Source organism: Podarcis bocagei, assembly GCF_964188305.1.
Source record: "Podarcis bocagei genome assembly, chromosome: 14".
In the NCBI taxonomy this organism is placed as follows: domain Eukaryota; kingdom Metazoa; phylum Chordata; class Lepidosauria; order Squamata; family Lacertidae; genus Podarcis; species Podarcis bocagei.
In genome coordinates this window covers 10,482,788-10,504,904 of record NC_138139.1, presented here as the reverse complement: position 1 = coordinate 10,504,904, position 22,117 = coordinate 10,482,788, and the positions used below count along the sequence as shown (strand labels likewise).

Sequence of the window (22,117 nt, the reverse complement as noted above, 5' to 3'; positions counted from 1 at the left end):
GAACATATTGTCTTTAACGTTTTGTTCATCAGTCTAAAATACAATATTTCATATTAGTAATATTAAAATTTGCCAATTTGTAAGTGGGGGGAAGCCCCACCATTTTTTCCTGTTCCCCACTCCCAGGTTTTCTCTTCTCTAAATATAAACAGGGTCATATAAGGCATTGTCAATGGTACCACAGTCTAGCTGTGTCTTGACAAACATCTGCTCCCTTTTGCAGGCTAGATTGGAATATGATGTTTGCTTTCTCTGTTGCTGTATCGGAAATTGGAATTATAAGCAATATGTAACTGGTAGGAATAGTTCTTGACCCCAAGTCAGGGTATATCCATTATCTCTAAAGGCTTGTCATGTTTTGCTTATTTTCTGGTATTTCAACACTGAAGCAGAATATAGGGAATCGTTTTATCATGGCCAAACTAAACTATTGCCAGATACGTAGCTGAATGGACTGTTCCACTTCTGGGGAGTCTAGTTTTGAACGCCCCTCCATGTTAACTCGTGGCAAAAACAAAGTTTAATATAGCAGGGAAACACTTGTCGTTTTCTGTGCTTTCTTTTTTATTATCAGGATTTATTTTTTTAAAGTGATACAACCCCCACCCTACCATTCTGCCACTTCCTACAAGTACAACCAATGCCTTAATTACTTTTGTCCAATGGGAACTTGAACCCTAAGGCTGGATTCAAGAATAGCTTTATGGTAAAGCTGAGCCTGCTTTCAACTTTAGCTAACTTGCTTTCTTGTACCTAAAACCTCAAGTCCTTTTTTCAAAAAATCAACAACTTCATGCTGTTGGTACATAGCATCAGGTCATGAAGATTTCCTCCCCTTAAATCTGCTGCCTGTATCCTTGAATGCAATTTGGCTTCTGTGATATGGAAGAATGGTGTGCTTACCCTTGTAATTAAACCTGCTAATGTGCAATTCATTCAAGATCTGATTTTCAGGCAGAGCATAATTCAGTCAAAAAGCAAGTTCCTAGTCTTAATTTGCAAGATATATTAGCAGCGTGCAATTAGCATTTGCGGAATTTTCTTTGTTTTTTCAGCAGTAGGCAGAATATTTTTCACAGGATGGATTTATTGTGGCTCAGTATAGAGATGTGCCCTTTTCCCCCATATCAGTAATGCTGCTTACAATAGAAAGTTTAGATTGTACATAAAACTCGGAATACTGTGTTTGAAACTTGGAGTGTGTTGTCCAAGCTGCCTTTGAATTTACTGGTACTAACTTGGTGCTAAATAGGGATTTCCTGGCCTAAGATATGAAATGTTGGTGTGGAGCGCGAATGGCTGTGTACAGTTAACTTCTCTAGGGTTGCCAATACAGTTAGTCCTGTCTCTTAACACTCCATATGGAATGTTGTAATGATAGTACTTTTAGTAGTAGTCATGTGTAATGAAGGAGAGGATAAAAACATTCAGAGCCCCTTCAGATAATCCCTGTTTACTCTGCATTCATGATTATTTGTGCTCATGATGCTACTGAGGTGGTCATAATTTTTATCTTGTTTTCAGTACCGTTTGTATCTGGAAAAGTTTCTGGGGTGGTAACAATTGCTTCGAAGGGACCCGGGTTGCTCTGTGGTCTAAACCACTGAGCCTCTTAGCCTTGCCAATCAGAAGGTCGGCGGTTCGAATCCCTGCAGCAGAGTGAGCTCCCGTTGCTCGGTCTTGCCAACCTAGCAGTTCGAAAGCACGCCAAAAAGTGGAAGTAGATAAATAGGTACTGCTCCGGCAGGAAGGTAAACAGCGTTTCTGTGCGCTGCTCTGGTTTCGGTGTTCCATTGCACCGGATGACCTGAAAAAAACTGACCGCAGACAAACACCGGCTCCCTCGCCTGTAAAGCGAGACGAGCGCCGCAACCCCAGAGTCATCTGCGACTGGACCTAACTGTCAGGGATCCTTTACCTTTTAACAACTGCTTCACTTCCAGTCGGGGCATATTGTGTAACTTGATGCTGAAATCCCATAACTTTCCATACCACAATTGTTTGCAGAATTTCGGGACTGCTTTTGTTATGCCCCTGTGGCAGTTTTAGAGAACAACCAATAAAGTAAGATCTGGAAACAGTCCAGTATAAATTCACCACTAATGCACTATTATTTGTGTCGGGAATGTGGCTGGATCTGCGCCATACATTTAAAGCGCTCCTACGACACTTCAACAGTCATGGCTCTGCCCTCCCCAAAATAATCCTGGGAACTGTAGCTTAAGGGTGCTGAGAGTTGTTAGGAGACACCTCTGAGCTACAGGTCCCAGCATCCTTAAACTACAGTTCCTGTTGTTCTTTGGGGTAAGCCATGGCTGTTAAAATTATTACAAGTGCTTCAAATGTGTGCTGTGGATGTGATCCATGTTGTGGAATACACCTGGTGAGGAAAGCCCCCACAACAGCCTGGAAGGCCCATCGTAGCCTCATGCGGTATGAACTAGGAGTTCTTCTCTCTGACTTCCCATTCAGTTTCCTCCCCACATGTTGCTGGATTTGTACAGATGTGTACATCTGCACATTCCAAGTCGCTCTTCCTAGTTAAGAATATAACAACAGCCTCCTGGATCAGGCCAGAGGCCCATCTATTCAAGCATCCTATCCTCACAGTGACCAACCAGATGCCTGTGGAAAACCTGCAAGCTGGAGATGAACACAACAGCTGGCATTCAGGAACACAACACCTCTTGACAGTGGATGCAGAATCTAGTCGTTGTGGTTAGTAGCTATTGAATTTGCTTTTTGCTTGTAAAAGCGTTGAATGAAGGGAAAGTATTATTGTTGTTGTTGTTGTTGTTAGGGACGCAGGTGGCGCTGTGGTCTAAACCGCTGAGCCTAGGACTTGCTGATCAGAAGGTCGGCGGTTCGAATCCCCGTGATGGGGTGAGCTCCCGTTGCTCGGTCCCTGCTCCTGCCAACCTAGCAGTTCAAAAGCACATCAAAGTGCAAGTAGATAAATAGGTACCGCTCCGGCGGGAAGGTAAACGGCGTTTCCGTGCGCTGCTCTGGTTCGCCAGAAGGGGCTTATTCATGCTGGCCACATGACCCGGAAGCTGTACGCCAGCTCCCTCGGCCAGTAAAGTGAGATGAGCGCCACAACCCCAGAGTCGTCCGCGACTGAACCTAACAGTCAGGGGTCCCTTTACCTTTATTATTGTTATTGTTATTACTATTATTATTTATTTTTTAAAATTGTATACCATCCTTCACCTGCAGATCCAGGGCGGTTCACAACATAAAGTTAGAATATTAAAAAACCCCAAATTCATAGTAAAAATAAGAACAACAAACCAATAATCCCTCTCCCACAACACATTTAAAAGGGCATTGGATTTGGTCAATACAGCACATTGTTCCCTGTGACAAGGGAGCTCCGTGTAGACATTTGTTTAAAATTATTTTGTTGGCTGTTCTTCATTGCCACAGGCAATCCCAGAGCTCGGTGCAGAACTTGAAGCGAAACAACAAACACAGCCTGCAATACATAATCAACCCTTTTAAACCACCGGGAGGCTTTCTGTAGTACTAAAACAGCAAAGCCTCAGCATTAATGTTTAGCATCCAGCTGCACGCAGAACTGCTTTCAGCTGGTGTCCAAAATGCATGCAGATAACCTCCAGATCTCTTTGCAAGGAGGGAGTCCCTTAATTGGGGTGCCACCACCAAGAAGGCCCCAAAGTTCCCAAGCAACTTTTTTTTTTAACGGAATGCTTCACAAATTTGCACGTCATCCTTGTGCCATTATAATCTTCTCAGCTTTAGTATTATGCTAAAGTGAGCATCCAAGCAGCCATTGCGCAGTAGGCTTAAGGCTCCAACTCTTGCTCTGGAGTAAGCCCCATTTGAAGTCTGTGGGGCTTATTTCTGCAGAGACCATTTTACAGAGGATGGGGGTGTTGGTATAAAATATTTTCCCATGTCTGCATTTCCTAAGCTTCCCACCCCACCTATGTAAGGCTTGGGTAGTCTTTTTTTATTCACCCTTGGGCTGTGTACACATTCCTGTTTCCTCTGCGACCAGTGTGCTCCTGCTTCTGCTCTGACATTAGCCACAATCCATATCTGTTCTGTATCTATCTCATCGTTTCCTATGGAATACTGCATTTTGGTGCGTTTCCCTGCGCAAACAGCTTCAATCTAAATTGAGAGAAATAATTACCTTTGTTGTGATTTCACCTCTGCAATTTTTATACAGCCCTAGCTGCTTTTACAATGGGTCCCATGGAACTGCTCCTCCGTTTTAATTTTATTTCCTTGCTCAGAAGTATTCTTGCATATTTTTGCTAGATGCTCTTATGAGAGGCGTGGAAATACAAGTGTTAACAGCTGTGAGACTTTCTAATCGTATGCTGTCTTCTTTGACGGGATAGAGAGCCAGTATTCTGCCTGGCCTCTGAATCCGTGGAGTTGATTTACTCCTAGAAAGAGGGAAGATTGTCCTTCTCTGTGCTTATTGATCTGGTATAGAAAAGAAAAAGTTCCACCAGATTATTCCATAGAGAGGGTCTCTCCAGTGCTTAATAGAACAGCTGAGTCACAAGTGATGATGCTTGGGCTATTGCCAGCTTGGGAGTGGCAGTTCTTGGACAGAGCAACAGAATTACAGTACAGGAAGATTTGCTTAATTCTCCTTTGGCGATGCCATTCTGGAGTGAGCTGTGCTGGATTAAGACCACCTAAGGCAGCCCTCTCTCTCCTTCCGCCAGAGACTCTGTATTTGACCATTCCTTTGTGTTTCTCTTCAAGCTTATTTTGCAGATAGCATTCACAAAATCATGTGCAGTTCAGTCTCTGACTCCTTGCTGAGTTCTTTGGTGTTGCTTCTGAACCTTAAATGCATCAGTCCTCCTAGGTACAGTGCTACCTTGGTTCTCAACGCCTTGGTACTCAAACAACTTGGAACCCAAACACTGCAAGCCCAGAAGTGTTCAGTTTGTGAACCTTTTTCGAAAGCCGAACGTGCTCCGTTTTGAGTGTTACACTTCTGATTTGAGTGCCACATTTCTGTTTTCAGTGTTACGCTGAGGTCTGTCTGTTTTTCCTATTTATTTTGTGTTTTTGTAACTGTGTAGCACCCAGTTCAGCTACTGATTGATTGATTGATTGATTGATTGTGTGACTACAGTACATTGTTTATTGGTTTCATTTTATGCATCAGTAGTCTTGTTAGATAGTAAAATTCACGTTAAACTGCTGTTTTAGGGGGTTGTTTTTAAAAGTCTGGAACAGATTCATCCATTTTGCATTACTTTCTATGGAAAAGTGCACCTTGGTTTTGGAATGGACTTCCGGAACGGATTAAGTTTGAGAACCAAGGTACCACTTCATGAATATTAACTTTTCTAGGCCACTGTCTAGGGGACTGAAGTTTGAAAAATTGTCATTGTGTGTTGTGCTGTATGTGGCAAGCACATAAACATACCAAGACACAGCCATCTCAGTAAATTGTATCTTCCTTTATCAGTCGTTTGGGTCCCATTGTAGTCAGTTGTCACTAGCTTGTGTGGTACACTCTTGAGAGTGCTGTCTGCTTCACATAGTTTTGTTCTCAGGCTGGCAATAAGAGGCAGAACGTTGTCTCACTAAGATTGAGCTGTCAGGTCTTTGCCATTAAAGCATTACATTGATTAAGCTGTGCCACTGGCTCCAGCCAGTTTCCTTTCTTCCATTCCATTTGGCCATGTTTGTTGCTAAATGATAAAAGGATCCAGTTGAGAAAGTCTTAACATGTCTTTGGGAGAAGCTTTAATTCAGTCCTGTACTGGGGTTCCATGCAAATTGTGTATTTCCTCTCCCATTTACTTGAATGGAGAAACATGTTCCTTCTCTGTCCTTGCGTCTGCCCCATAGTGAATATTTGCTAATTGGCTCTTATATGTGGAAGTTTCACAGGAGTGTAGGTCCCCAGATGCTTTAAAATACACTATTTTTTAACAGTTGCATGTCACCTTTCAGTCCATTAAGCTCTCAAGTCCGCTTGCATCATTTTTAAACAATTCTAAAGCAATGGTTTTTTAAACCTGCATATATTAAAACCCAATTTTAAAAACTGTTTTATATGTTTTATTTATATATTTAAAACAACACTAATGCATATATAAAACCAATTCAGATGCAATGCAGATACCAACTGGAAATAGGAAATAAAAGTTAGAAATAAATAAGCATACTTTCTTCTGAATTAGGGGAAATAAAACAATGGATCTCTCCCATTAGGGAAAAAGAATAAGAAATAATTTATTTGGAGCAGTGGTGTGTAATCTACTTATAAATAGCCAGGAGTAAGGTGAACCCTAATGTAATTTGCCAACTTGACTACTACAGACTATTCAATATAGTGAAACTACAGATTGAAGAGCTCCAGAACCTGGGCAAGTAGGCAATGGAATTGCAGAACTGGTGTGAGCACATGCAAAACCAAAAATCATATATACCATAATTGCCTGAATATAAGCCACCCCCCCAAAAAAAATCCAATTGTAAAAAGTCAAGTGCGGCTTATATTTGCGACCTTACCCGCAAAGCGGTGCAACTCTCCCCTCCCCCTGGAAGCAGTGCGGGGCAATTGGGGGGGGGGGCGCTGGCAAAGCAACACGGCTCCTCCCTCCCCCCCCCCAGCAGCCTGGGAGTGTGGGGCAATGATGCCCGTCCCGTCCGGGGCTCCCAAGCCTCCCCCAATCTGCTGAATTTTAAAGGTGCGGCTTATTTGCAGGTGCAGCTTATATTCGGGCCCATACAGTAAATGCTGGTGGGGTTCTGATTTTGAAGTAGTTACTCAGAAAAGGGAACTTGAGTTTTGTGGAGAGCAAACGGAAAAGTTTGTCTCAATGTACTGTTGGCTGTGAAAAGGGCAAATCTAGCGTTAAGGAATTAGTAGGAAAAATATGAACAAAACTATAAGCTTATTAGTGCTATCCCAAATCCTTGGGTGCAGCTACATTGAAAATATTGTGCAAAAGTTCTAACAGCACCATCTCAAAGGAGATGGAGCTTGAAAACATATAGAAAATGGCAGCTGAAAAGTCATCAAGGGATTGGTACACCTTAACACTGAGATGCATTTGGGACTTGTTAGACTAGGAAAATAAATAACTGAAGAAAGGGCATGATAGAGGCTTTCAAAATTATTAGCTGCAATGGGAATAAAGGAGGTAATTTCTTGGTCAGCTGAGGAATGGAGCCTTGCAGGATATGTGGTTAACTCATCTTCTAGAAGGCAGGGTTAAAACAAGAAGGTGTTTACTGTGAACATCAGGAAAGGAAGGGAATCTTCCTACCCGTTCCCAGTCTTCACTGCTTCCAATAGAAGAGCTGGGTTAATGGTTCCTGGTCCTTTTGGGGCATGTTGGAGGATGTTGAGGCAGGAATTGTTAGTATTATTTTGTAATTTATTGGTTGTTTTCTCTTTTTTAAACCCTCAAAAGCAGATAAGCTAAAAAGATAGAACAATTTTTAAAAAACTAAAATCGGCAATAAACTAAAATGCACACCTCTTATTCAGTGATTGGACAACTGGGCAGTGTGTGTGTGTGTGTGTGTGTGTGTGTGTGTGTGTGTGTGTATTTAAAGAGCGATTGCCACCAATACCAAAAGATTCAAATAAGGTTCTGTAGGAGAACATTGCTCTTAGCTAGGGCTGGGTAATGTTCTGTCCCAAACTGGTTTGAAGTCCACATGCAGGAATAGACACTTTTCTCTGCTTTTCCCTTCCCACCTTATTTTTTCCTTCCTCCTTATTTCAGACCTTGTGATATATCAGTATATTGCAATGTTTACCTGGTGATATATCACAGTGTTCAGTTCAGTTCGATTTAATGTGTTTGCAAGCAGCCATTAAACAAATAAAAACAAGGATAACAAGAATACTGCTAATAGTAGTTTACATTTCTACTCCCCAACCATTATAGGGTAAATCATTTTCCCTTCCCCCTTTTCAGTTTTATGACGTGAATTTGTAAAGCCTCGGTAAGCAGTTTGGATGTTCTAAAGGTTATATACCTCTCTACATCAGACAACAACAAAAAAGGGCTTTGCAAGAGACGTCCTTCCCGTCTGCGATCTTAACAATGGGTGGATATAATTTGTTTCTAAGGTCATCATAAAAAGCTCATTCAAGGAGTACATGAGTTATGACACAGAATTGCAGCTGCAAACTCTGTCCTTCTTAGGAACTCCTTTGTGTCGTCCCATCCAATCTGCTAACGGAAGATCATTTAGTCTTGCCTGTGTGAAAGCTGTGCTCATTTCAACATTTGGCAAATCTACCAGATATCTTGGCAGGGTTGGATAACAATAGAATTTTAAAAAGCATACAATTTGTTTCACAGTGTTGAAAACCAGATATTGCCCATCCCTAGTTGGTAGGAAACATGCCACTCCAGCTTTCTGCAAGGGCAATAGAACATACAAATCCACACAACTAGTTGGGAGTCGAGAGTCGTCTTCAAAGGTCTTCTGGTCTTTGTGGATCTGTTGAAGCAGAGATATGTCCTGATTTGGACAGCAAAAACACATATCAAACACCAGGAGACATTTGCTCTGTGAGTGCTACAGGAGGAGGCCTCCCTGCTGCTGCTGTGGGTGGAAGTGTACCTCCTGTCTGTCTCAACAGGGAGTTCATGATGTCCACATAGACTGGCCGGAGTCAGGAAGTGATTGTTCAGGTGGTGTAACCTCTCCGTGAATATAGCCATCCAGGCTATCATAGCAGAACGGAGATTGACCCTGTGTGCAATCTCTCACAACCAGAATACGATACTCGGTATCTCTAGATTCTGGCTGAGTGACAGCGTTCCTGCCCCTTCTGTCCAAGGTGCTTGGAAGCTCCTTTTGACATTCTGGCTGGCCAATTTTTGGAACCAACTTGCAGAATTAGGAGGGCCTTGGTTTCCCCACCACCACAAAACCCTTGTTGTTATAATATTGAAATGCTTTTTTCAGATAGGAGGCCACCTTGCTTTAGAACCCTTGTATCTAGAAATTGGCAGGATTGCAGGCCCACCATGAAGCCTGGAACACCGAGCTCTGAAGCTTCTGAGGCAGAATATTGCTGTTGCTGTAGAGTTCTGAGAATCTGCTTTGTGTGTGGGTGGTGTTAGTATCTGGCCCTCTGTAGTTAAAGAAGCATTCAGTTGGTGTTTGCTTAATGCTTAAACCAAAGATGGTGTGAGTAAGCTTCCACCTGAGGTGAGGCAGGTAGATAGGTACCCAAGAGGAGGCACCAGTTGTGGAATGCTTTCTCCAGAAATGTTTGCCTCCCACTGACACCCATTGCCCTTCAGGTAAAAGGACCTTTGAACAATTACATTCCCAATCTTTTCCGATGTAATTTTAATCCTCCTTACTGTTCTTAGCTACTTCATGATTTTGTGGCTTACAGCTTATATGGATTTTACACTTCTTTTTTGTAAGCGACCCTAGAATATAATTGAAGGGCAGTATAAAAGTAATTACAACAAATAGGAGCATTGTACTGCTTCTTGTCTCCTAGACAGTGTCTCTGTCGTCACATTCTGTTAAAATTGAATACCACCTTACCTGAATCTGTTCTAAAAATGGGACAAATTAAATTCAGGCAGGGTTTCTTTGGCTGTGAAGCCAACATTGGTGAGGAGACGCCAGTTAATTTTCATAGGAGCAATAAGCATCCCGAACAAGATGGTTCTCTGAGATAGCGTCAGCTTCCCTCCAAACCACCTTCGCATTATAGGAAACCACATTATGCTGAATCAGATCATTGCTGCATCTAGCTCAGTATTTTCTACACTGTCTGGCAGCAGCTGTCCAGAGCTTCAGGCAGGAGTCCTTCCCAGCTGTCCCTGGAAATTGAACCTGAGGCCTTCTTCATTCCAGGCAGATGCTCTAACCACTGAGACCTTTTGTCTTGCTGTTCCCACCATCAGATTGCTTGGACAAGAATGTCCAGTGCTGGTATGATGGAAAAGAAGGCATTAGAATATGAAGCTCTTGGCTTTCTTATGTTCAGACAAGCTGTTCAGCAGGGCAGGGAGCCTAACACAGAGGTAAAACGTGTTGCATTGGCATCCAGATATAAATACTCATTTGATACCCAGTTGCACGGTAACTGTCCCTTAAGACTCATCAAAGCAAGAACCACAGGCACCAGTGCACAGCTTATCTTTGCAGGTCTCTCTCCTATCAGGTTTGCCTTAAGTTACTGTAAAAGCCAGGAATCACCTGGTTGAGCTCAATTCTTGCTGAGATTTCCATGTTAAGGAAATCCACATTTGATACCCATACTTCAAGATTGGAACCCATAATAAATCATGCAAATAGAATGCTAGCGGGTTGACTTTACCTGTTATACGTTCTGCAGTGAGCCTACTCATGAGTTGTGTAAGCAGCCCCCCAGCCAGCATAGTCTTCCATCTGTTGCGAGTGAGAAACAGCTGCCAGCACAATAATCCAGTGCTGCCTCTGCAGTGTTAAGCTGGACATAAAGATGATAGATAACATGGATAAAAATGTATTTACAGAAGACTGTGTAGAGACTTTGTTTACACAGGGACAGATAAGACGTCTGAACTAGAAAAGAATGTGAACTAATTAATTAGGAGACCCCAAGACTCTTCTATTTTAGGCAATTTATAGTTAATACATGTTGGCATTTTCCCATTTTAAGTTTCCTAAAACTTGAGTGCTAATAGATGAGCATCCTTGCTAAGGTGATTTACCTTAGTGTGGAGCCAGTGTGGTGTAGTGGTTAAGAGCGGTAGTCACGTAATCTGGGTAACCGGGTTCGCGTCTCCGCTCCTCCACATGCAGCTGCTGGGTGACCTTGGGCCAGTCACACTTCTTTGAAGTCTCTCAGTCTCACTCACCTCAGAGTGTTTGTTGTGGGGGAGGAAGGGAAAGGAGATTGTTAGTCACTTTGAGACTCCTGAAGGGGAGTGAAAGGCGGGATATCAAATCCAAACTCTTCTTACCTGGGGTGAAGGAGTAAGGAGTGTACTCATAAAGGGCTCAGAGCTCCACTTGCTGAATATTACAACAACAAAGGATTCTGCATGTGTTCAAGTGCATACTTGAAATCATGAGGGCCGGCAACTTTTCTTTTAAAAAAGGTAAGGTACAATTCTCCTATCTCCGCAAACGTGCCCAGGTGCCTACTTACCAGCTTAGCATAGCACAGGCTCTTTTCTTACTCTTTACTGCAAGTAAAGCCTCTCTAGCTATTCTACTTGAAAATACAAACATAGAAGCCCAGTCAAGATGTAGGCAAGGAAAATGCCAACATCTTGGCAGAGCTCTTGCTTCTGCTTCTCAAAGCAACACAATCTCTCTGTGTCTGGTGATTTGCCCATTTGCTTGTGTGCAACTATAGAGAGTCCAGTGGTGTGTTGGAGGGGACTGGGCGAGGTTTATCTGCGAGGGGAGCACACAACAAGCAGAGCCACTGTCATGGATAATGCCCTTTGTGTAAACTGCTTTGAGCTGAAAGCATTGTTGATGACAGTGGCTCTGCTTACAGGCCCTAGTGTAAGCAGAACACATGGTTTAATGTAGTCTGTGTGCACAGTGAGATGAAAAGAACGAGGCAGCCTTGACAATTAGATTTGGCAGGTCTCATATCACTGAAGTATTCGAGATCATGCATAACTTGCACGTTGCCTCTGCTTGCAGCTTTGTCTGGCATGTTGTGCTTCTTGAGAGCAAAACACGTTCATGGGACCAGTGCATCCATCTCCTGATGTCCTTGCCTGAGATGTTCATGTGGCCATGAGGCCGCACCATTCCCCTTGTGTGCAAAGGGTCCTGCATGCAGTAGTTGGTGGAACAGCAGGAGTCGTGGGGCAGCAAATGAAAGCTTGGACAGGTCACCATATATTTATTTTCACTCAGTATTGGTGCCAGTGTGCTTGGTATAGGTGGGCATCTGCATTGGAGCAATTAGCACAGATCTTTGTGGGCAGTCCTTTAGTTCCCCGACACAGCAATGGATGGTGATTTATAATCCTCAAGGAGGTCTTTTCCCCCAAATTGATTTTTTCTTTTCTTTTTGAGAGCAAACAAGTACCATCTGGTTGAAGGGGAGCAGAGGGTACCAGGGCTGAAGAGTACATAAAGCATCACTTTGTCTCTTTTGCAGTTCTTAGTGTGTTTAGCAATCCCCTGGGGAAGCCCCCTGTGAATTTCCTGACAATGGATCCCATTGGCTCTGAGCTGACTGATAGCCTTCCGAACCCTTTGAGGGGTTCCCGCCTGGACAACGCCCGTTCGTTCCTGTATTCACGCTCCAGCAGCCCCTCAGACTCTGACACCAGTGGATTCAGCTCTGGTTCTGACCATCTCTCAGACTTTCTTGTAAGTTGCTGGGGAGGTTGCATCCTTTCGGTGGGGAGGTTGTGGCAGGGCAGGTGGGTACTCTGAAATTCTGAATTGATTTGATGGCACTTCGGAGAACATGGTCTGGCTGCGGACTCCCCATCCAGCCGCTAGGAAATGGGAGAATACTCAAGCAGCTGGATGGGTGGATTTAAGCTATTCTGGTTTCCCAAACTATAGCTTTTTACAAGCCAAATGGCACCAGCATCAGAGTCCTGCTTCGGATTCTACAATTTAAATAAGCGTTGCACATTCCGCTGGGTCTACTGATCATTGATCTGTTGGTCTTGTGCAAGATACACCACAACACTTGGTTTCCTGCTCATTACAAAATCGGAAGGGATATTTTTTTCTACACTAAATTTGTTGGTTAGGGCAAAATAGCTTTAAGAAGGAATAGAGGATCTGAAAATTGGGCGGGGGGGCAGGATGGACAGTTGTACCTTGGAAGTCAAACAGATCTGTTCGGGAAGTCCATTTGACTTCCAAAAAAAGCAAAGTGTGGCTTCTGATTGGCTTCAGGAAGCTCCTGCAGCCAATCAGAAGCCACATTGGATGTTTGGCTTCCCAAAAAAACTGTTTGAAACCCTCACTTCCAGGTTTTGATAGTCTGGGAGCCAATTTGTTCAGCAACTAAGGCGTTTGACGACCAAGGTACGACTGTATTCTGTAACTGCTGCAAAATAAACAGGTTGTGAAATGCAGCGCATCTTTGGATGGACTTCTGGTGACAGAACTCATCAAATTGCTTTTCGTTAGGGAATAGAGTAAGGATGAGGAAAGACATCATTTAGCGGGTTAGTAGGAGTACAGAGACTGAGCTGGATGCAGAAGAATATCCCTCCTGTTGACTTGCTGTTAAGCTTACCCTCCTCTTTACACACAGGCTTCTGAGCTGTTGGTTGTCACTGCCTTCATCTGAAGCCTTTCCTGAAGCTAGAAACGAAGCTTTCTTAACTCTGCAGAGAGTTGTAGAATTCTGTGCTGAAGACGCGGGTGGTGCTGTGGGTTAAACCACAGAGCCTAGGACTTGCTGATCAGAAGGTCGGCGGTTTGAATCCCTGTGATGGGGTGACCTGTTGCTCGGTCCCTGCTCCTGCCAACCTAGCAGTTCAAAAGCATGTCAAGAGTGCAAGTAGATAAATAGGTACCGCTCCAGCGGGAAGGTAAACGGCGTTTCCGTGTGCTGCTCTGGTTCGCCAAAAGTGGCTTAGTCTTGCTGGCCACATGACCCGGAAGCTGTACACTGGCTCCCTCGGCCAATAAAGCGAGATGAGCGCCGCAACCCCAGAGTTGGCCACGACTGGACCTAATGGTCAGGGGTCCCTTTACCTTTACCTTATTAATTGTATGTAGTTGATAAAAGTATTTATAAGCCACCCTCTCACAAAACATCAGGGCACTTTACAACAACACAGAAACCGTCAAAAGTAACACAAGAGAATCATCAAAACGACCAGTTATGCAAGAAAATTTTAAATAACCACAGCTCTGTCCGACATAAAGAAGTCTCCAAGAGATGCATGGAATTCCAAAGCAAGGATTGCCTCCCAAATCTCAGTGATCAGTCTGGGAGATAAGGGCTCAGAGGGCAGCCCTTAAGGTGTCCTGGACCCAAGTTGTCCAGGGCTTTGTAAAACAGGTATACTAGCCTAATACCAAGCACTGCCACTTTTGCCATAGGTCTGAGAAGAGACATGGCAATAAGCTGTCGGTGTTAACATGAACGTTGTTTGTTTCATGTGCAGGGCCTTAGCCAGCCATATATGTAGCTCTAGAAGCTTGCATTTAATGAGCCTATTCTTGTTGCGTGTAGATACAAGCTGCATATAATTTAATGAATGTGGCAGCTGCCAAAATACAGTTAATTATGCCTGCCATGGTAACGTGGATTTGGAATTCTTGCCCATTATTATTATTTATGATTAGCAGCATTTGCTTGTCACTTTATACAAAGAAGTCTTAGAGTGACTTCACTTAACAAGGTAAAATACAAGCGTGCAATATCAGCTAAAAGCCATATTTTCTAAAATCACATGATATTCATTTTGACTCTGAAAGAAAGACTAGATGCATAGCAGTTTGGGTAAGGATGGGGAGAAAAAGCTTGGAAGGAAATCAATGTTGCAACCTTGCTTCTGGGTTTTGAAGCATCTTTTTTTACTGTGCTTTGCACAGAGACTTCCAAAACGACTAGAAGCATGCCGTAGACAAAAGCAGAAATTTTCTAGCATTCAACCCATTAGATTGTCTTAAATCGCACAGTTGGCTCATCCATTAGGGTCATTTAGTACTTTCCTTGTGGATAATCTTCTGGTAATTTAATACTTTACCTTGAAGACTCAAACAGACTCCCCCACCTGCCTTTCGAGACATTCCTTACTCTTTCATTATATTAAGCTGAGAAAATATATGAGGAGTCCATGATAAAAAGATACTAGATCATTTCATAGTTTGAAATGGTTCCACCACCCCAATCCCCTTGCTTTTGTTAAGTATCCTGAATTCATAATTGTAGCTTTCCTACCATTGGCTAAGGTGGGATCATAGAGAGAGATGAGGGATCTTAGGGTGCTTTAGATTAACCGCTGCATTGAAATTATACATACTTGGCTCCTTCAAACTGTGTTTCTTAACACATTTCTCTTGCAGTCGAATCTCCGGATCTCCCCACCGATGTCATTCCTGCCTCTTGGTGGCATTGCCAGGGATTCCTTAAGTGGAGCAGGATCCCACCTGGATCAAGATCAAGCCACTCTTGCTTCAGTCACTTCCACCCCAACCAGCATCCCCAAGCAGTGGTCTGGAGCATCTACCTGGCCTTCCTGGGGCATCCAAGACTCCGTGGACGACCCGTTCAGTATCGAAAGGGAAGCCCGGCTTCACAAGCAGGCAGCAGGTGAGTCAGAGATTGGCACGGTGGAGAGTTGGGTGCAAGATGAATGCTGTGCTCTTAGACGAAGCTTCTCTCTCTTTTGGTTCTTGTCTTCAGCTGTGAACGAGGCAACCTGCACATGGAGTGGGCAGCTTCCGCCCCGAAACTACAAGAATCCAATCTACTCCTGCAAGGTGTTCTTAGGAGGAGTCCCCTGGGATATCACAGAAGGCAAGTAACTGCTAAGGCAGGTTGTGGAGTGAAGGGTCTGGCTTTCTCTAGCTCTTTTCCCCACCCCACTTCATTAAGGTGTGATTATAACTGTCTTGTTGTGACCTTCACACTGTAGAGACTGTCCCTCCGGTTTCTCTAAAGCAGGGCTGGCTGACCTGCTGCTCTCCAGATGTTCTTGTTGTTGTTAATTCAGTTTATATACTGCCCTCTATCAGAAGATTTTAGGGTGGTGTACAACATTAAAAACACTTTGCAGAACATCAATGATAAAAACATATTGAAAAACCTAACGGCAGATAGACAAATAGTAAGATAATAATTATAATAACAAAATAATAATTACAACAACAGTCCACTTCCCCACACTTTCACAAACCGTAGGTTATTTAATAGCCATAGGCCTCGGAAAAGAGGAATGTTTTTGCCTAGTATCTAAAGACATGCACTGATGGCACCAGGCAAGCCTTTCTGAGGAGAGAATTCCACAATCGTTGAGCCACCGCAGAAAAGGCCCATTGTCTTGTTGCCACCCTCTGAACCTCTCTGGAATGGGGGGGACGCAGAAGAGTCTCGGACGAAAAGCACATGCATTTAGTTCATGTTGCTGAACTAAAACTCCCATTGCAGCGGCCATGATGGGAACTGCGGTTAGCAATGTCTGGAGAGAGAGACAGGTTTCCCATTCCTGGTCTGAAGGTGGTTATTAATGTTCCAGAGCAAGATTAAGGGGTTTCCACAGTCTGTCCTCAGAACAGCTCATCCTGACTTAATCTGCCTCTTATTCAAGGGCGCCAGGGCATGGGTGGGGAAGCTGTGACCCCCCAGGGAGTGTTGGAAACTCAACTGTTGGCCCCAGCCAGCATGAGCACGGGCCATGGATGAAGGGATTTTTAGCGCATCAACATCAGGCTCCCCATACCAAGTCTACAGGCTCAAGGGATGTGGCCTATTCAGGTCAACTGCTCTTGGAGCTAGTCAGTTGACAATGCTAGCTAGTACAGCTGCCTCTGTTATCAATTGTTTGCTCAGCCTAGCTATTCTTAAAGTTAGTGTGCTTTCAGTATAAAGTATTGTGTTGCTTATCTGAAAACCTGGAGATAGCTCAGTGGTGCAAGAGAGCCCCATCTTGGGCAAAAGATTCCAGCACTGCAGGATATTGGACCAGGTGACCTCAGTGTCCCTTCCAACTATACAATTCTATGGTTATTTAATTTAGGAGCTACTTTTTGGGGGGTGGCAAAGCTTACCCACCCCCCGCCCAGGAGCATACAAAAAAAATACCAAAAATGATGCAACATTTAGAAACGTCAGCATGAAAATTGCTGCAAAGCAGAACAAAGCACAGAAAACACACACCAAAAAGCACCACATGTTTTTGGAACCACATGAATTCCAGAAGCAGTTCACCAATTATAGGAGAGACCCCATAGCTCAGTACTAAGCCTCTTCGCTTTGCACCCAGCAGGTCCCACACTCAAATCCCTGGCATTGCTATCTACCATTATTTGGCACAGAAAAGACTTTTGTGAGAGAGCTAGTGCCAGTTAAAGTAGGCCATATGAGCCAGCTTCATGCATTGAAGTATATTCTTATATTCGTCTTCCTTGGTCTGTGGCCTAGAACAGAGACATAGTGTACCGCTTATGCTCTGAGCATGAGATGGTGAACTGTGGTGACTAGAACATTGGGCTTGGCTTGGTGACAGCCAGATTTAAGCCTCTGCTGGACAAAAAGCTTTCTGGGCAAACTGAGACCAGTCAGTCACAGATAATATCAAGAAAAATCCCCTCTCTGTGGCTTCCCCAGGCTGCTTTACAAGGGAAGTCAGGATAAAGATAGGTTCACATGAAGTGTGTGGGCTCTGCAAATAATTAAGACACTAACGGTGGAGTCCCCCACGTAATTGCTGTTATGTGTTTCACAGAATGCCACTTAAAATATCAGAGCTGCTGTACTGAATTGCACAAAAACGGGAATGATTCAAGTGTCATTACATGAGAAGGCAGAAAACGCATATCAGGAGTAGCGAATAGAATTTGGGTTAGATATGGAGCACAGAAGTCTAAATCACAGTTTGCCAAAATCCACTGAGTGGCCAAACGATTGACCCGACCAACTCGTACATTACTACTGCAATGGAGTTTTTCAGCTTTCACATTCCAAAAATGAGGGATGCTAAAAAGTTGTAACACAGCTTAGGATTTCAAAAGAGATTTTGGTTAAATTAATAAAATTTAGTTTTGCTTGGCAAAATAGCATAGAAATCAAGTACTTGCAGTTATGTTGTAGTTATCATCATCGTTAGTTGTTATTTGGCATTAACTGACATTTTCAGAAGTCAAAAATTAAGTTCCACTGCCTAAAGTGACACTCCTACCAGTGGTTCATAATTGTCCTCCGTTGAGGTTCTTTGCTGGCCAGGAAACTTTCCCCTGTGCTTGTCCCTCCCATGTGTCTGTTAAAGGTAAAGGTACCCCTGACCATTAGGTCCAGTCGTGACCAACTCTGGAGTTGCAGCGTTCATCTCGCTTTATTGGCCAAGGGAGCCGGCGTACAGCTTCCGGGTCATGTGGCCAGCATGACTAAGCTGCTTCTGGCGAACCAGAGCAGCGCACGGAAACGCCGTTTACCTTCCCGCCAGAGCGGTACCTATTTATCTACAGTGGAACCTTGGATTGCGGACGTAACCCGTGACGGAGACACATCCGCAACCTGCAGCGTTAGTAACCTGCAGCGCTGTGTCTGCACATGTGCGTTACGCGATTTGGCACTTCTGCGCAAAGCGCAATTTAGCACATCTGCACACATGAGAGCGGCAAAACCCAGAAGTAACCCTTCCAGTACTTCCAGGTTTTCCACGGTCCGCAACCTGAAAACACATAACCCAAAGTGTTTGTAACCCGAAGTACCACTGTACTTGCACTTTGAGGTGCTTTCAAACTGCAAGGTTGGCAGGAGCAGGGACTGAGCAACGGGAGCTCACCCCGTCACGGGGATCTGAACCGCCAACCTTCTGATTGGCAAGCCCTAGTCTCTGGTTTAGACCACAGCGCCACCCGCATCTGTTAGCCAACCGTTATTGATGCAAAGTTTGATGGAGCCATGGGGAAGTTTTATTTAATTACATTGCTGTATGTTTATATTTTACTGGGGGTTTTTAAAAAAATGCCCAGAGCATAACTCCATGCACGGGAGTTGAGGTTTTCTCTCTCTCTTACCCCTCTAAACTAAATCTCTCATTTGTGCAGCGGGTCTGATCAGCACTTTCCGTGTGTTTGGCTCGCTGAGAGTGGAGTGGCCTGGTAAGGATAGCAAGCACCCCCGCTACCCTCCCAAAGGTAATATGCCTAAAGGTAATACAGACATGGTAGGAACCTTTTTATCCATGCTACGTATAGAGAGCACTGTGGGCTGCTGGGCTGGCATGGCTGCATGGTGGTGACCGGACAGGTAGAGCACCATAGGATTACAGGCCTCACTTGGGCGCACAGGTTCTTTCCGTTAATGTAATCTGCCAGCTCTTTCGGGGTGAGGGGCTGCACACAGTGGTGTTCACACGGTGGCAGTCACACAGGGAAAAGAACAGAGCTTTGTGTTTATTTGTGCTGGGGAAGCCGTAGCTGTCGTCGCCATTCTCCCCAGTCAGTTGAATTTCTGCTGAGCCAAGCAGAAAACCTTGCTTTGCCATTAAGGCATTTGGGGAAGTGACTTGTCTTCTGATGTTCAAGATGCATCAGCCCTAATGTTCTGTCTTGAGAAACCTGGAGTACTTCCATGCTCGGTCCCCCCCCCTCCCCCACTTCCCCCTCTCTCCAATTTTTTTTTTTTTTTTATTTTTTTTTTTATAAAATTTTTATTGGTTTTACGAAATTTTTTAAAAAAACAAACAAACACTTAAGAAAACAAACATACACGTATAATTTCATAACATATTTTCATAAACCTCTTTTCTAAGACTTCCCCATACCCCCCCTTTCTGCATCCCAATGTCCATAATTTTGTAGCAACTCCCAATTGTTACTTTCCAACCTTAATCATCTTAGTCATCTCTATATTCTAACCTTATGTCACTGTATCCCTTTGTTCCTAAAAACCAAAACACTCTAACATTCATTAAGTTTATAATAGTCCTTAAGATATCTTTTAAATTTTCTCCATTCTTCTTCCGCTGTCTCTTTTCCTTGATCACGGATTCTGCCTGTCATCTCTGCCAATGTCATATAGTCCATCACTTTCATCTGCCATTCTTCCAGAGTGGGTAGATCTTGTGTCTTCCAATACTTTGCGATGAGTATTCTTGCTGCTGTTGTAGCGTACATGAAAAAAGCTCTGTCCTTCTTTGGCACCAATTGGCCGACAATGCCCAAGAGAAAGGCCTCTGGTTTTTTAGGAAAAGTACATTTAAGTACCTTTTTCATTTCATTATAAATCATTTCCCAGAAAGCCTTAATCTTCGGGCATGTCCACCAAAGGTGGTAGAAGGTACCTTCAGTCTCTTTGCATTTCCAACATTTGTTATCGGGCAAATGATAAATTTTTGCCAGCTTGACTGGGGTCATGTACCACCTGTATACCATTTTCATAATGTTTTCCTTTAAGGCATTACATGCCGTAAATTTGATACCGGTGTTCCATAACCATTCCCAGTCGTCTGACATAATGTTATGACCAACATCCTGTGCCCACTTAATCATGGCTGATTTGACTGTTTCCTCCTCTGTATTCCACTTCAGCAACAAGTTATACATTCTAGATAAGTTCTTAGTGATAGGTTCTAACAATTCAGTTTCTAATTTTGATTTTTCCACCTGGAAGCCGACTTTCCTGTCCTGTTTAAAAAATTCCATTATTTGACGGTATTGAAACCAATTTTCCACTTTATGTTTCAATTTTTCCTGTCTTTGTAATTTAAACTTATCTCCATCCTGTTCTAAGATTTCCCAATACTTCGGCCATCCGACCTCCATATTGAGTTTTTTCACAGCATTAGCCTCCACTGGTGACACCCATCTAGGGGTTTTATTTTCCAATAGATCTTTATATCTTATCCAAACATTAAACAATGCTTTTCTAACAATGTGATTTTTGAAGGCACTGTTAACTTTATCATACCAAAGATATGCATGCCAACCAAAAGCATTGTTGAAACCTTCCAGATCCAAAATGTCTGTATTCTCGAGGAGCATCCATTCTTTGAGCCAGCAAAAAGCTGCTGCCTCATAGTACAATTTTAGGTCCGGCAGGGCAAAACCCCCTCTTTCTTTAGCATCTGTCAGTATTTTAAATTTAATTCGGGGCTTTTTGCCCTGCCAGACAAATTTCGAAATATCTTTATGCCACCTCTTAAAACATTCCATCTTGTCAATAATCTGCAAGGTCTGAAACAAAAATAGCATTCTAGGCAATACATTCATTTTAATTACTGCAATTCGGCCTAACATTGACAGTTTCAAATTTGACCATATTTCTAAGTCTTTTTTGATTTCTGACCAACATTTCTCATAGTTATCTTTATACAAATTCTGATTCTTGGATGTTAGATAAACCCCTAGATATTTGACCTTTTTGACCACAGTCAAACCTGTTTCCTCTTGAAATTTCTCCTTTTCCATATCTGTTAGGTTTTTCCCTAAAACTTTGGTTTTTAGCTTGTTCAACTTAAATCCAGCTACCTGGCCAAACTGTTGTATTATTTCTAATACCTTTTTCGTACTAGTGTTTGGCTCTTGCAAAGTCAATACTAAGTCATCTGCGAACGCTCTTAATTTGTAATGTTTAGCTCCGACCTGCACACCTTTAACCTGCTGGTCATTTCTTATCATATTCAGCAAGACCTCCAGAACTGTAATAAAGAGTAATGGGGAGATCGGGCACCCCTGTCGTGTTCCTTTTTCTATCTTAAGCTCCTCAGTCACCACATTATTTACAATCAGTTTGGCCTTTTGTTCAGAGTATATTGCAGCCATACCATTCTCAAAACCCGGACCTACCCCCATCCTATGCAGATTCTTCTTCATAAAACTCCAAGAAATATTGTCAAAGGCTTTCTCCGCGTCTACAAATATCAATACTGCTTTAGTGTTTATATTCACCTCTAGCTTTTCCAGAATGTCTATAACATTCCTTACATTGTCCGCCAGGTGTCTTTTAGGGAGAAAGCCTGCTTGGTCCTTATGAATCATCTCCATCAAAACTCTTTTAAGTCTTTTTGCCAAAATGTCTGCAAAAATTTTGTAATCCACATTGAGCAATGATATTGGGCGGTAGTTCTTGAGTTGGGTCTTTTCAGTCTCTGACTTTGGTATGAGTGAAATGTAAGCCTCTTTCCACGATTCAGGTGCCCTTTTTCCCTCAAGGATCTCATTGCAAACTTCTCTTAATGGTTGAATCAACCATTCCTTCAGCGATTTGTAGTATCTAGAAGTCAATCCATCTGGTCCCGGAGATTTGCCCAGTTGCATATTCTGAATGGCAGCCTCTATCTCTTGTTCTGAGATTCTCTGGTTCAAGTCCATCTTACTTTGCTGAGAGATGTTTTGTAATCCATATCTTCCAAGGAATTTGTCTATATCTTCTTCATTTTGCGGGCCTTGAGTATAGAGTTTTTTGAAATAACTTAAAAAGCAATTTCTAATTTCATTGGGTTTAGATATGTTCTTTCCA

General features: G+C 43.1%; 1 protein-coding gene across 12 annotated transcripts in view; it reads left to right on the top strand.

Moving 5' to 3' along the window:
• The window catches only part of CPEB1 (cytoplasmic polyadenylation element binding protein 1), a 55,477-nt gene that overhangs the window by 19,873 nt on the left and 13,487 nt on the right, over positions 1-22,117 (top strand). For 9 of the 12 annotated variants that reach the window (XM_081170037.1, XM_081170040.1, XM_081170030.1 and 6 more), the window contains 4 exons: positions 12,110-12,324; positions 14,998-15,244; positions 15,338-15,451; positions 18,703-18,807. In XM_081170037.1, the coding sequence (XP_081026163.1) occupies positions 12,110-12,324; positions 14,998-15,244; positions 15,338-15,451; positions 18,703-18,807 (681 nt within the window). The remainder of the gene's footprint in view (positions 1-12,109; positions 12,325-14,997; positions 15,245-15,337; positions 15,452-18,702; positions 18,808-22,117) is intronic. The other 3 variants (XM_081170035.1, XM_081170033.1, XM_081170036.1) reach the window with 2 other exon arrangements.